The 14,387-nt window shown below is 49.3% G+C and overlaps 5 protein-coding genes across 5 annotated transcripts; 4 read left to right on the top strand and 1 right to left on the bottom strand.

The window, feature by feature from the left end:
* Nucleotides 1-370: 370 nt before the first annotated feature.
* Nucleotides 371-1,325, top strand: Asppvi_009343 (alpha/beta hydrolase; the record flags this gene model as incomplete). The annotated part of the gene is made up of 2 exons (XM_043305200.1): nucleotides 371-534; nucleotides 596-1,325. 2 exons carry the CDS (start codon nucleotides 371-373, stop codon nucleotides 1,323-1,325), a joined length of 894 nt encoding a protein of 297 aa, XP_043161135.1.
* A 1,642-nt stretch (nucleotides 1,326-2,967) lies between these two features.
* On the top strand, nucleotides 2,968-3,653 carry Asppvi_009342 (GNAT family N-acetyltransferase; the record flags this gene model as incomplete). Its single annotated transcript, XM_043305199.1, is given in 2 exon segments — nucleotides 2,968-3,274; nucleotides 3,289-3,653. The coding sequence occupies 2 exon segments, from the start codon at nucleotides 2,968-2,970 to the stop codon at nucleotides 3,651-3,653; spliced, it is 672 nt and encodes a 223-aa protein (XP_043161134.1).
* Nucleotides 3,654-4,395: 742 nt separating this feature from the next.
* mirB (MFS siderochrome iron transporter MirB) lies at nucleotides 4,396-6,396 on the top strand (the record flags this gene model as incomplete). The annotated part of the gene is made up of 4 exons (XM_043305198.1): nucleotides 4,396-4,637; nucleotides 4,718-4,988; nucleotides 5,050-5,395; nucleotides 5,465-6,396. 4 exons carry the CDS (start codon nucleotides 4,396-4,398, stop codon nucleotides 6,394-6,396), a joined length of 1,791 nt encoding a protein of 596 aa, XP_043161133.1.
* A 1,163-nt stretch (nucleotides 6,397-7,559) lies between these two features.
* Nucleotides 7,560-9,498, bottom strand: Asppvi_009340 (uncharacterized protein; the record flags this gene model as incomplete). Its single annotated transcript, XM_043305197.1, has 4 exons — nucleotides 7,560-8,467; nucleotides 8,528-9,090; nucleotides 9,141-9,247; nucleotides 9,322-9,498. 4 exons carry the CDS (start codon nucleotides 9,496-9,498, stop codon nucleotides 7,560-7,562), a joined length of 1,755 nt encoding a protein of 584 aa, XP_043161132.1.
* Nucleotides 9,499-12,472: 2,974 nt separating this feature from the next.
* On the top strand, nucleotides 12,473-13,980 carry Asppvi_009339 (uncharacterized protein; the record flags this gene model as incomplete). Its single annotated transcript, XM_043305196.1, has 2 exons — nucleotides 12,473-12,716; nucleotides 12,779-13,980. 2 exons carry the CDS (start codon nucleotides 12,473-12,475, stop codon nucleotides 13,978-13,980), a joined length of 1,446 nt encoding a protein of 481 aa, XP_043161131.1.
* Nucleotides 13,981-14,387: the final 407 nt, after the last annotated feature.

The raw sequence follows: 14,387 nt of genomic DNA, 5'->3' as shown, positions 1-14,387 counted from the left end.
GAATACGATTGATAATTTTTGATCAGATTAGGCTTTCTGGCGTCGATGTGTCACTAGTATGGATATTAATTCTGGGTGGGCCAGGGAGTCACAAGCGTATTGATCCACTTTTTGGGGTCCTAGTATTTTTACAAGGCAATTTTACGCCGAAAAACAAGCCCCAAGGATGGGCAGGTCAGCGGTGAGTCCGAAAAGGGGCCTTACAAGGAAATCCCTGAGACCGCCTGTTGCTGTTGCCCCTGCAGATGTACCCTTGATCCGGTCTCATAAGACCAAACTTCCTTCCCACGCAATCACAATCAGTTGCAGCGTAATTGGGAATGGATTTTGATTTCTCTCAGCCCGGCCTGCAGCAGTTTTCAGTGTCTAAATGGATAAAATCATCAAGATAGGGGTCAGGCCAAGCCCAGTCCCGCTTCCTAACTCGGAGCAGTTCTACCTGAAAAGCGAACAGGGCGAAACGTACCTTATCCAAATATCTTGGCCACTGCATTGGCAAGATAACCAGACTGATCGTGGGGCCCTTCCTATCATGTAAGCATTCACAGATATCCTAGAACTCCGGAAGATGTGTCGGCTTACCTACTTGAACCAGCTACATTGTTGATGGGAATTCATTGTTCCTGACTGCGACCGAGGCTGCATGGCGTCGTGCAGCCTCGTCACATTACGCTGGCGGAGGCATCATTGTCGCTATCGGATACCCCTTAAATGGAAAGCTCTATGATGCACGACGACGCAGTTTCGATCTGACTCCGCCCACGGCGTCCAAAATTCCGGGATATGGAGGTGCAGATATGTTCCTTGACTTCATTGAGAATTCGGTTCGGCCTGCGGTGAAGGCCCGGCTTCCACGGATGTCTCTCTCCAGAGAAGCGCTCTGTGGCCATTCATATGGGGGCTTGCTCGCCCTCCATGCATTATTTACACGCCCACGTTCATTCGATTGCTACATGGCTAGCAGCCCCTCGATCTGGTGGAATAGTTTATGCATCTTGCACGAGGCAAGGGCCTTTTTGGAAAATGAGAAGGCTTCAGATGACAAATCCCCGTCGTTGATGGTTTCCTGGGGCTCCTTGGAGCAAAACCCACCGCAATGGGCTAACGAGGCGCCTGATCACTATGAAGCAAGAAGACAGATCGCAACAGATTTGAGAATGGCGGACAATGCTCTGGATCTGTGTGGGATATTGCGAGGACGCAACCAGCTACATACTGTGATAAAAAATGAGTATGAGGGGGAGGACCACACGAGTGTGATGTCGTGCTCGTTGAGTCGAAGCCTGACCATGTTCTTCGAGGACTGGCCTTTTCCCCGGCCATAGGAAACGTCTACCGCCGCCTGGTGTGCACATCTTGATTTTAGCCCAATAATTTTTGTCGCTTGCAACCCCGCGAGGCCTTTCATGTATGACTTCCGGAATTCCAATTACCTAATCGATTTTAAATCCTGAAGGGGATGGCACCATGGGAACGATCCTCCGGCGATCGGGCGTCAGTATGGAAAAATGGAAGTACGGAACTAAGAGAGTGATGACAGGTAGAGCGTAGCAAACACGCGGCACCCCTCAAAACACAGGACAGTCTGGTCACCAAGACCAGGTCAAAAATGAAACAGGGCTAGAGCTAGCAATCTCCTGTAAAAGGATACGGGGATCTGAACCATAAAATACAACTAACGTTTATCGTCGGGACAAGTTCCCCTAGCACGTCCTCATCGAAAAGTGGGCTCAGATTTTCTCTCCTGGACATTTGGGGGCCAGCGAGGAGTGAAAGTGTGGATTTGGGTCCGTCCACTACCTTACGGGACGGCTCGGGGTGTGGTCTCAGCGGCCGTCCGTAAGTAACGCATACAGAGACGCCACGCATATTGGTGGGATGGTTCGGTTGTGTTGTAAGAGAATTGTGTCCAGAGTGGTGGCCCGTCTCCACCCCTCAGCCTAAACCCCCGCAGGAATGCCACAACTCGGAGATTACCGGCAAGGGATTTATCTTATCTGATGGATATTGTGCTGTAACATCGACTGATCAATGACCCCGGCTGGCTACAGTCCAGACTTTGCCAGACCCTCTGCGCGATTATTGCTGATTTGGTCCCACTATCTCGCCAAGACTGCCTGCTCGGGTTTAGGCACTGTTGGATCCCCTACGGTCGTAGTTGAATAACTGTATCAAATAACGCCAATCTAGACAGCGGTATACGCACCTTACGACAATGCCGATAAATTATTGTAGATACATACTTGGCATGGGCATGTAGCTGCTTTTCATTCTGGAACATATTCTATCTCCGCCACGTATCCGTAAGCTTGTTAGGCTTCCTTTTTTCCAGTTCCTACATGTGAGACTTATCTACTTGGTAAGGCTCACTAATACGGGAGACCACCGTCACCAACTTAAGCAAATTGAAACCCTAGTCTTTCATGTCGCGGCCCTTAGAGGAGTGGATGTAGTGTTTAGCTTCTGATTTACACCAAAGGACACCAGTTGTCCTGGATATCTTTTTAGCTCACTGGTGCTGGTGCATTTCACAGAAACTGCACTGCAACCCATCTTCGAGGTGGTACCATCTTCATGAAAGAAGAATTTCACGAAGGTAGAATCAACGTACAACTGTCACTCCCAAAGGCCAATGCGCGAAGGATTGGGCATATCAACATTACTATACATGAATACTCACCCGCTGTTGACTTCCTACATGAGGGAAATTCGACTAGACGGAAATTAATGGGCACTAGGGGCTTTACTGCACCTTACCTAGCATGCTCCGAGCCTGCAGTTTTTTCAATACTGCGTCACACAGGCCATTAAAGTATTCCCCTAAAAGCCAACTTGCAGAGTATATAGGGAAGCAGGAGGTACAAATGGCAAGACGCCGTAGGTTCTCCTAGAAGAAAAAACAAGTTGTACTCCAAACCAACAGAAGCAAGACTCATCGACGCTCTTCTATTCATCGCTCCTTACAACATGACAATCAAAGCTCAGGCCACTCTGCGCACTGCATGCCTAGAACTAGTCCCCATGGGCCACGAGCACCGCAAGTTCACGATGCAGTTGGACATGGACCCAGAGGTTATGAAGATGGTCGCCTTCGGCCGGCCATTTACCGAAGACGAAGCGCTCCAGGTTCATACCTGGCTGATGGGCTGCGCAACGTCTGTGCCTGGTTTCGGGACTTGGGCCGGCTTTGCCAAAGGGAAGTTCGTGGGTTGGTGGATATTGGCCCTCATTCCCACGAAAGAAAACCCCGAGGAATTCATGACGATCGGACGGAGTATGGGTTCCGAGTGTCGCCCAAGTTTTGGGGGCAAGGATACGCGAAGGAGGGGGGGCGGGAGATGGTTCGCTATGCCTTCGAGGAACTGGGTCTGACGGAGGTGATTGGCGAGACGATGACTATCAACAAGGCTTCTCGGGCGGTTATGACCGGTTGTGGGCTGAAGCACGTTGAGACTTTTTTTAACAAGTATAACACTCCACCACCAGGAATTGAGGAGGGGGAGGTGCGGTATTCGATTTCCAGACAGGAATGGTTGCGCAAGGAAAGATCCAGCATAACCCGAAGACGCTGGTTTTCGGTCTTGGCCAGCTGGCCGCCGCAACTGCTCCTGTCCAGGCTCTGGTCCTTCCTTTTCAAAGGTCTACCCTCGTAGCTTGAGCGGCCAATCCTGGACACAAATGGAGCCGTTCATTCCTAGCAAATACGAAAACGTCTCACTTTCTTGAAAGTCTGAATCAAACTGTTTGGAGTTAGATACCTGTTGGCGTGTTCCGGGACTATGACCTGGAATCACCTAACTTCCTTTGTGGCGCCATCGACGCCATCCAAAATCCGTGGGGCGTTAAGGCCAGGATAATGTTATCTTGGACATGCAGCGGAAGTTCAATCCGTGATTACCAATTATTCCCGCTTCGCAATGGAGTCCCAACTGGCGCTAACTAATGGTAGAGTAAGCGAAGTAGTACCAAACCCACTGTATCAACATGTGATATGTCTGTAATTGAGTGTATTTGCTGTGAATTGCTGGGCACATTCATTTTTTATGTGCTACTGGTGAGAACGGGGCCATACTGTGGTCAATTTATCCTTGTTAGGCCCGTACACGCGTGGGCCGCTAGGCGTATTGGCACCTGTGTCTCACGGTAATCCTAGGTGTGGGACCTGTTTGTCTGTGGTATCGATTGCCTTATGGCCGACATTCTCCTCTGTTCTTTTCCTCCCGTTCTCGCCTTGCGACTAGAAAGAAAATACATGGCATTCTGCCGCACAGCACAGGTGCTGGACTTACGTAAAGGTTGTATATAATATGTGGCTGAAGCAGGTATTTAACATCTGTTCCGCACTCCTTATCAACCTTTCATTCGCATCCAGAGTTTAAGCAACAGTGGGCAATCATGAAGAAATTCCACTCGATCGTTGGTGAAAAGTCTGCTCACGGGGCTGAGTGTACGCCAGCCAATGGCCCAAGTGTTCTGCAGATCAGAGCCGACGACAAGGAGGCTGCTCATGAGCCCGTCCATGAAATGACCAGTAATGAGGAGGCCAAGCCGAGTGACAGAGTCCAGTCTGGTGTCAAGAAGATAGAGGCTGTGACCCTGGCCTGGACAAGGGCTACGGCGTTCAGAGTTTTAGTACTGTATGTAGTGAACCAATACCCTTGCTGCATGTACCGATCCTGGCAGATCACGCTGCTAATATGGCAAATTTGTCTGATAGCATCTGGTTTCTCACGCTGGTCAATGATTTCAGAGGCTCCATTGTTACAAGCTTGAATGCTTACGCCACGAGTTCTTTCCAGGGCCACTCGCTGTTGACCGTCATCAACATTGTGGCATCTGTTATGGGAGGTTCAGTGTACATCCCTATGGCGAAGGCGCTAGATGTGTGGGGTCGTGCAGAGGGTTTCCTGATGATGACTTTCTTCTGTATTCTGGGCTTGGTTCTTCTGGCTTCGTCCCAGAATCTCCCCACCTATTGTGCCGGGCAGGTAAGATATAACAACCAAAGAGCTTGCCAATAGAATTGTCTAACGGCTAGACTGGCTCTAGGTATTCTACAAGGTCGGGTTTGGCGGGCTTTCTTACACCTGGGATGTCCTTGCGACCGATGTGACAAATCTACGGAACCGAGGTCTAGCGTTTGCTTTCACCTCGTCACCTGCTTTGATCTCTGCATTCGCGGGTTCCAAGGCTGCGTCGGATCTCCTTGCCAATTCGAATTGGCGATGGGGCTTTGGCATGTGGGCAATTATCTTGCCGGCTGTTGCTCTGCCAATCTACGGCATTTTGGCTTACCACCTACGCCAAGCCGAGAAAAAGTGTATTCTCGTCAAGGAGACAAAAAATTGGAATATCACCCCGAAGACGATTTGGTGGGCCATTGTGGAATTCGATCGTAAGTAACAACAAGAGCGGTCGCCTCGAAGTTCCCCCAGAAGGCTAATATTCTCATGAACTCACTTAGTGCCCGGAGTTGTTCTGTTCGCCGGCGGTTTTGTCATATTTCTTCTCCCCTTTACTTTGGCGGCTACGGCGCCCCATGGTTATCAGACCGGCTATATCATTGCAATGATTACTGTTGGCCTGGTGCTAATTATCGCCTTCGGACTCTACGAAATCTTTGTGGCGCCCATGCCATTCCTGAACTATAGATTCCTCATTGACCGGACCGTTCTGGGCGCATGTCTTCTGAATATGACCTATCAGGTTTCTTACTTCTGCTATGCCAGCTATCTCCCGTCTTTCTTGCAAGTTGTGTATGAGTTGGACGTCGCTACAGCTGGATATGTGAGCAACACTTTCAGTGTGGTCTCCTTCGTCTTCTTATTCCTCGCTGGTTGGCTGATCCGCTGGACGGGTCGTTTCAAGTGGATTCTTTTGTCCTGCATTCCGCTCTATATCCTCGGCCTTGGTCTGATGATTCACTTCCGTCAACCGGGCGGATATATTGGGTACATTGTTATGTGTGAGATTTTCTTCTCAGTCGCCGGAAGTGTCTTCATTCTCTGCGTGCAACTAGCGGTTCTTGCTTCTGTTGACCACCAACACGTTGCTGCCGTGCTCGCTTTGCTGTTTGTCATGGGCAGCATTGGTGGGTCTATTGGCAGTGCGATCTGTGGAGCTATCTGGACCAATACTTTTCTGTCGAAACTTGAGAAAAACTTACCCGCGTCCGCCGTGCCAGATTTGGACCTGATCTACAAATCGCTCCCGACCCAACTCAGCTACCCAGTCGGAAGTGCTATACGGACCGCCATTGTGGAGGCATACGGTTATGCCCAGGCAAGGATGCTCATTGCCGGTACCGCATTCATGGTTCTAGGCTTCATTTGGGTTGGCATGATGAGAAACCTGAACGTGAAAAACATGACCCAGACCAAGGGCAATGTTCTGTGAGCGAGACTGTTTGGATTTTGGCCCTCGTCACATCGCTGGTTCAATCACCCTTCAGATCATCTCGCCTATCATGCTGATCCAGTCGCCTTGTACTTCCACCCGAATTTCCCTTCCTTTGATTCTCCGTTACCATCATCCCTATCCTATTCAAAAATTATTATGGATTTGATAGCCACTCAGCAGTAATTGTAATCATATGGTAAACGCATATACATGGAATGCGTAGATGAAGGTCTGATTTCTCTTGAACTATCTGTCTAACCTTACTTTATAGACAGGAAATCTAATATTAGTGAGGACACTGTAAATTCTCTATAATTAATATATTAAATATATACTCCAGCAATAGTTAGCCTTTCCTACTGTCTAGAGTTGCATTTGGTCTGAGTTTGGGTGAGTTTAAAACTAGTTAGCACTGAACTGCTGCAATTTTAAGTCTAAATTTTAGAACTCAGAATCCACCCTGACCCATTCAGCAGTTTAGGGTCCCCGAAACTGAACTAATCTAACCTGAATCTAACAATGGTTAGTTAGTAGGGGCCTAGCTAGGCCTAGTGGCGGGTTTTTACGGTGAAACCGCCACCAACCTGGGTTGGCTGTGGGTTCTAGAATTTGAACTCGAAATTGCAGCGGTTCGGTGCCAACTAAAGGTTGAACTCGCCCGAACTCGCACCAAATGCAACTCTAATATCAATACTACTATCCTAACTTAATGGTTTATCTGCATAATACCCACAGAGCTTAGAAGGGATTGATTTTATCAATATACAGTAGATTAGCTATATTACAGTTCCTCTCTTTTCATATACTGCTTAGTAAGAATTTGAACTAGCTAACCCATTCTAGCCAAGAATTTTGCAAACTCTAAGCAAGCTCATTGACATCTTCCTAAGCAAGTTTTAGAATAAAGAGCTTCAAATATCGATAGATACACACAGATATCGAAGGCAAACGCTCAATCTCAGGGAGCCCACCATCCATGATATGCCACAACGGAGTTAGAAGAAATGAATAGAGTCTGTGAACACCTTCACCGCTAAAACTTTCTCCCACCCAACACTCTCATCAAGTCTATCATCGTCCTCATCTTCTCGTGATAAGGGAAGTATTTACCCTTATCACAAGGAACTAATTTTATAAATGAGAACTTCTGAGAACTTCTTCTACTCTCCCAAGAAAATCCAATCCGGAGTCGCAAGGTCAAGATCCAAACCATCCAACCAACTCAAGAAATCTTCACTCGCGAGTTCAAGTCCCAGATTCGCATCCAGTCGGGCTCCGTTCTCCAATCTCCGTCGAATCTCGCGCGGGTAGCTCGCGGAAGTCGGGGTAAAGAGCACACGCGTCCACCACCCGGTGATACCAGTCCGGGTCATACTCTTTGCCAAAGAGATGTTGTCGCGTACAGTCGCATTCTGTATCCACGCAAGCTGCGGACAATACGCCTTTGATGCCCCTCGCCGAACAACCCCAGCCGTGTTGCGCATTTCGCTAGCAAGTGCACAGAGGAGCGAGGTCTTCCCACTCCCAACAGCCCGGACTACAGCAATGAGCTCCTCTCGTTCAGCCTGGAAAGTGACGTGCTCCAGTTTGAAGTGGACCTCGTTCTGGCTCTCTGTCGTCCTCTCCCAGGTGAAGCTTGCATCGCGCATTTCGATTGCCGCATGCATCTGCTCGTCGAGCAGAACCCGGTCTTGAAACTCCTCCACCAACAGAAGCTTTTCAATCCGGCGCATAGAGGACCACGCGTCGGCGCTCTGGCCAATAGCAATAGGCAGCCAATTCAACGGGTTCCGCAGGCAGTTGAAGAGCGCCAGGGAGGAGAAAATGATTGCGGCGTCTAGGGAATGTCCCGTCAACGAATAGGTGATGTACGCAAGCATGTTTGAAAAGATGGGGATGGCCATTGAGACAGCTCCTAGCGCGCTTCGAATAACCTGAAGGATCTGGAGCGAGTGGATCTCCCTGACACTTATTTCCCTGAGGCACTTGTGAAATGCCTGTTCCCAGGCGAAGTACTTGACAAAGCGGATCCCTTGTAGGATTTCCTGCGTTAGATTCATGCGCTCATCTGAGACGGAATTGAGGTTGTCTCAGCGGTTGTTCAGACTCCGAACCGCCCTGGTCACACCGGCGAGACCAAGGACCAGCACAGCTATGCCAGGTAGCGTGCTGGAGGTCAGGTTAATTAGCAGCAGAACCACGGTGAGAATGATGGCAATGGGGTTTGTCCAGACGAGGTGGATGACCTTGCTAGCTTGGAAAATTCGTTCAGCATCGTTGGACATGAGACTGAAGATACGACCATCTGGCCAGCCGCCGTCTGCTACCCGCGTGGACCCGTCGATCCCATCCTTCTCGCTGCTATTTGTATCCTGCAAGCCGGCCCTGGCCCGATTTGACAGCTTCAGAGCCTTCGCAAAGATGAGGGAGACCAGAGAACTTCTTGCTTGAGCGCCCACGAGCATCGCTTGGTATTGGTAGTGACTGTTGGTGAGACTCTGCATCACTTGCATTACTATAATCCCTACAAGCAGGCCAATACCGATGCCCACGTTTGAGCTGCTGCCTCCAACAGCCAATGCCGCATACGACAATTGAACAAAGCTGATCAGATATCGCAGGGTGAATGGTGCAAAGACGAGGAAGAGATCGGAGACGAGTCGAAGGAGTCCGCTCCACCAGATGTCTCGTCTAAACGTGTCGTATATCGCCCAGTAAGGGGATTGCTCTCATTTTGAGACGCCCGAAGGCTCAATGATTCCATCAGCTTTGATGCCGAAGACTCAGTAGTACGCTTGGGGTGAACAAGCCAGATATCGTTGTATTCAAGCGACCGGTGGTAGCCTGTCTGTGTTTGATCAGTCAGTCTGTGTTTGATCAGTCAGGATGTCATGAACAATCATGTGAGGTCAATGTCTATACGCTCATGTGCTCTCCCATCCAATGGAACACCAGTTGACTCCAAAATCCCGCCTCATACTCCTTTGTGATAGTGCGAGCATCTGGAATGGGCGGGATCCTTCCCGATTGCATGGGATTTAAACATCGGTACCAAGGTGGGCGGGAGTAATCGCCGGGAACATCTTCTGACTCGACCATGATGGACCATGGTAATGGGCGTTCGATAACTGAATAGACGATGGCCCGGTATGGCAACTAAATAGAGGCTTCCTCAGTGCAGAAACCCCACACATAGCAGTGGTCCATGATCGCATTTTGCATAGCAATCGGGCAGATTTCGGACTCGTTGACCTTCGGAATAGACGCTGCACGGAAAGGATTCGCCATGAGACGGCATTCCCTACCAAGTCCGAAGAGCAGGAAATAACAGTCACGTCCAATGCATGATCAGATTGAAATGTTCGTCTAAAGCGAGACAAATGAAAGACCTCGAATCTGTATCGAGCGTCTTTACCATTTGTAGTTAAGGATTTGCAGAACTTCCTAGAATCCTGGGGTGACTAATGAGATCACGAGAGCGCTATCTGATCATAGGGTATAGATTGTAAGCAGCTCGAACAGTTGAACTTGCTACAAGACGGCTCCCACAGTTGTTGTCAGAAATCCAAGTATGGGTGCTGCGACCCCCCATTCTGACCACTGTATCAGGCCAGGATTGCAGCCCTAGTAGTCTAGTGGGGATAATCTAGGTATTATTTAGTCCATCTCATTATACTATATCTAACTATACTAGTTACTAATAGAGTTGCATTTGGTCCGAGTTAAGGCGAGTTTAAAACCCGTTGGCACTGACTGAACCGCTGTGAGTCCAAGTCCCAATTCTAGAACTTAGAACCCGTGCAATTTGATGTGTTTCACTGCAAAAACCTACTAGGAGGCCTAGATAGGCCTACCTAGGCTCCTACTAACTACCTTAGACTTAGTTTGGGTTGGTTTCAATTCGGCTTAGATCAATAGTCAAATTTTAATAGGTTTTAGAATTCCTAGGGCCTATTATATATGCTTATAGAAAATTATAATTTTTATATAAAATATGCGGTAAATATCATCATACTAATCCATGTCTAAAATGTTGATTCGATATCTATAGCGTTGAATGGGTGGTGGTTGAAAATCATTTAAATTATGATGGTTGTCAAAGGTTGGCAGTATATTTATATCTCCTCCACTTTTACACCAACCCATGACAGAACTCAGCAACCACTAGATATTTTGAATCGATATTTCATATATAGATAGACTAGATATTAGGATATCTAAGATTTTAGTGATTACTAAGTAAACCGGTTTCTAGCGGTTTAACCGCTGACCCCCTGGATCTGACCCTGGCCCGCCCCGAACCCGGTGCGGATTCGCAATCTAGGAACCGAACCTCACCGCTGCGAGTTCGGTGAAGGTTGGATTCGATTTTAGCGGTTCGGTTATGCAGCTCTAGCAGGCATTTTCTTGGGCAGGGGAGGATCAATCCCAGTCGACCTGGTACATGGCACCACAACATACATGGTGATGTGCCCGGGTCGTACGATGCCAGCCACTCCTGAATCTTTTCTATTCACTCCCTCTCATCACCAACTCAGGGACATGGAGAGCTCCTGGAGTGGATCCTTCCGTTCTGTTTCGCAGCCGGGTCCAGCCCAGCACGTAGTAGATGGCGCGGGCCCGGTTGAGGGTGCTGCCTGGTGGTACTCCAAGGTGTCCCGCGCGGAGAAGACACTGCCGTAGTGTGGCTGGTAGTCAACGAATAGTTGATTGAAACTGCTGATGGCCGTGATGTCGACGCACGGCTGGGACTAGTCTTCCTTCCAGTGCGCCGCCGAGCGTTTGTGCCGACGAAGGTTTCTGCCCGCTCGGCCAGCTTGATCTCTCCAATGTTCTTGGTCGTGGACGTGATGGATGGCGATACCTGGAGGTCGGCATTTTGAGCACATCCTCATCATTCGCCTGGTGCCGATGATCGCTTGCGGCCCACGGCTAGACCCCGCGGATGGACGCCCCGGCGGATACATTGTCAACGCATTTACGTCCAGCGCAGGATGGATGACCTGGGCTCCCCTAAGGCGGCTGTGGTGAAGGCAGGAAGTGCAGGTAGGGGCGGACAAACTGTGATTTGCATGGGGCCCCGAGACCTGAGCCCACGGCGCGTTTGGGTCCCAAGTCTAGGTAGTCAACAGGGTATATCTAGCGTGACGGAGAATATGACTGTTGTAAAGTAAGTGTTGTGACCTGTTGATAGAGTAGATTGTCGCTGACCTCCTCAGGCTCAGCCTTCGCAGGAGGCGGGAGCCTGAAGTACTGTCCTGTGGAGCACCTACTAATTCAAATCTGAATAACATATGATTTTCTGCTACTTCATACTTGGTCTTCTATTACTGTCCAGATTGGATTCAGGTAATCGTTGCGATGGTATGGGAGGGAAAATTGGAGCCTATTTCTGGGAGACTCGGTCCTCGGAATATCCAAAGATTTTCATCTTCCTCTACCTTGCCAATCCCTTTGCTAATGCTCCCTTTGTATTTATTTTCTGTGAGGAGGAATTACCCTGGATGTGCAGCGTTCAAGTTGAATGCGTGATCCCGTTTCCGTTCTCAGGGAAGCGAGCAACGAGAAGCAAGGGCGATGTCTATTCATCTTGTGAGACATTCCGGTTAAAAATTGCAAGAATATTTGATCATGTCAGGATCCAAGTTACTACATTGGGAACCCAAAGAAGTGGTGGACGCATATCCCTTGCAGGATGGGGCATGTTGGGAGAGAACGATTCCAGCCTTGAAAAGCTATTCTTAAAACCTGCCCAGAATGTTCGTCAGGATGTTTATTACTGTCACTGGCGCAAGATTTGAAATCCTATATGTGTACGCAAGGCAAAAGAGTTCTCCCACGGTCGCTATATCCGAACTCACGCCCCGGAAGAAGGCTTGATCAGTACCTTGTGGTAGCTTTGATGCTTGTACAGTGACTTTGGCGAGGGTGAGCAAGGGGTAATTGCCTTCGGCTGGCCTGGTGAAGAAAGAGTGCATATCAACAACCTTACGGACTATATGCAAAGGGTCACTTGCAGAGACTACGACCTGAGGGATATCCTGCTTGCGCAAACGCTTTTTAAGCGACCATCATGGGGAATACGCCTAGCACTGCGGCTGCCCGAGAGTGTTTGCTTTCAGCCCTAGGAGGTGATCTGGGGCTCGTAACGTTCGGTCCAGAGAACGTCCACCTCTCTAACCTGGAATTCCCCGTCTCCCCAATCGCAATTACATACCCAGAACACTCAGAGCAAATTTCTGGCATTGTGAGGTGTGCACGCTCCTTTGACTACAAAATTCAGGCCAGGTCAGGTGGGCACAGTTTGGGAAACTATGGTAGAGCGCTCTACATCTACATAACTTTCCATCTTTATCAGATCTAACCTGGCATATGATAGGGCTGGGTGGAACCGACGGCGCCGTCGTTGTCGATATGAGACATTTCCAGCAGTTTTCTATGGAGCACTCTACATACAGAGCTGCCATCGGCGCTGCAGTCACCGTCGGTAATGTTGCCGAACAGCTATATCAGGCAGGAGGACGAGCAATGACCCATGGGAGTTGTACCTCAGTCGGCGCCGGGGGCCATTTTACTATTGGGGGGATAGGCCCAACGGTCCGGAAATGGGGAATGGCTCTCGACCATGTTGAAGAAGCAGAAATCGTGCTGGCGGATGGTCAGATTATTCGAGCTTCCAATACGGAGAGTCCAGAAGTCTTCTTTGCGCTCAAAGGTGCTGCGGCGAGTTTTGGCATTGTCACCGAGTTCACGGTTCGCACGCAACCAGCACCAACAATTGCAGTGAAGTACGATTACACCATAGATGTGGACACCCGGGATGCGGACGAACAAGCTAAGATATTTTCCAATTGGCAGACCTTTGTATCCGACCGTAACCTCACAAGAGATTTGGATATGACATTGACGGTAGAGCGACCGAACATACGACTGAGTGGATATTTCTATGGCACCAGAGTGGAGTTTGAGGAACTGAACCTGAAGGAGCAGTTTCCCGTCAAAAGCCCAGGAGGCGTCACGGTCCTTACAGGTTGGCCGGAAATTATAAATGCCACCTTGTACGACCGCGGCCCTGCTTACTCATATGTTAAATCGCTGGGAATTACGCTCCAGAATCCTATACCTTACTCAAACGCGGTAGAGCTCTTCCGCMATCTTTACACCGCGGATTCGGGCAACGCACGCTGGTATATTACGTTCAGGTTGGCTGGAGGTGCTGCCAATGACTACCCTGTGGGAGCCACAGCATTTCCACATCGAGACGTTCTCTACTGGATCGCCGCCCATGCTGTGAACACTACTGAGCCTTTGACCCCCGCTGCCTTTGCGTTCCTGAACAGAGCATACGAAAGCGCTGCTGTGACATCGGGTCCTCTTCCAATGTACCTGGGGGACCTGGATCCACTGATGCCAAAAGCACAGATGAAGTACTGGCGGTCGAACCTGCCTCGACTGGAACGGCTCAAGGCCGATATTGATCCACAAGACATTTTCCACAACCCACAAGGTGTACGAGTCATTCCTACGGAGCGCAGAGCTTCGCGCGCTCTGGATACTACCATAGGGCCCAACCAGACTTGAGGTAGCTAAAACGACGGTTTCCGTTGGTAAAATTCAACAACTGATAGCAACAGATATAAAGAAACCCAACTCCCCGGGACCCAGTCCGGAATATCTCATTCATATAGTAGCTACTGATTCAAACTTAGAAATTCCGACTTGCCCCACGGCATTTACCGACCATCACTGCCACTCGACATATGGGTTTTGGCAGGTTGCCCGCGCTATATTTAGCGAGGCCAACACTATTAGGGCCAGATGAAACGGTGTTTGTGGCAGTAATTCTAGGCGGTGCAAATTAGGAAAACTAGAATAATGAAAATACGGGTCTCAAGGCCCTTTTCTTTTCACTTACTCCGTACACAACGGAGGATCAATGAACGGCGAAGAGCCCGTGTCCGCAACCGCAAACGGCCTATAAGCATGAG

Source organism: Aspergillus pseudoviridinutans, assembly GCF_018340605.1.
Source record: "Aspergillus pseudoviridinutans IFM 55266 DNA, scaffold_7, whole genome shotgun sequence".
NCBI classification, from domain to species: domain Eukaryota; kingdom Fungi; phylum Ascomycota; class Eurotiomycetes; order Eurotiales; family Aspergillaceae; genus Aspergillus; species Aspergillus pseudoviridinutans.
Note: the sequence above shows the minus strand (reverse complement) of the source record. Positions and strands in the feature narration are given on the sequence as shown.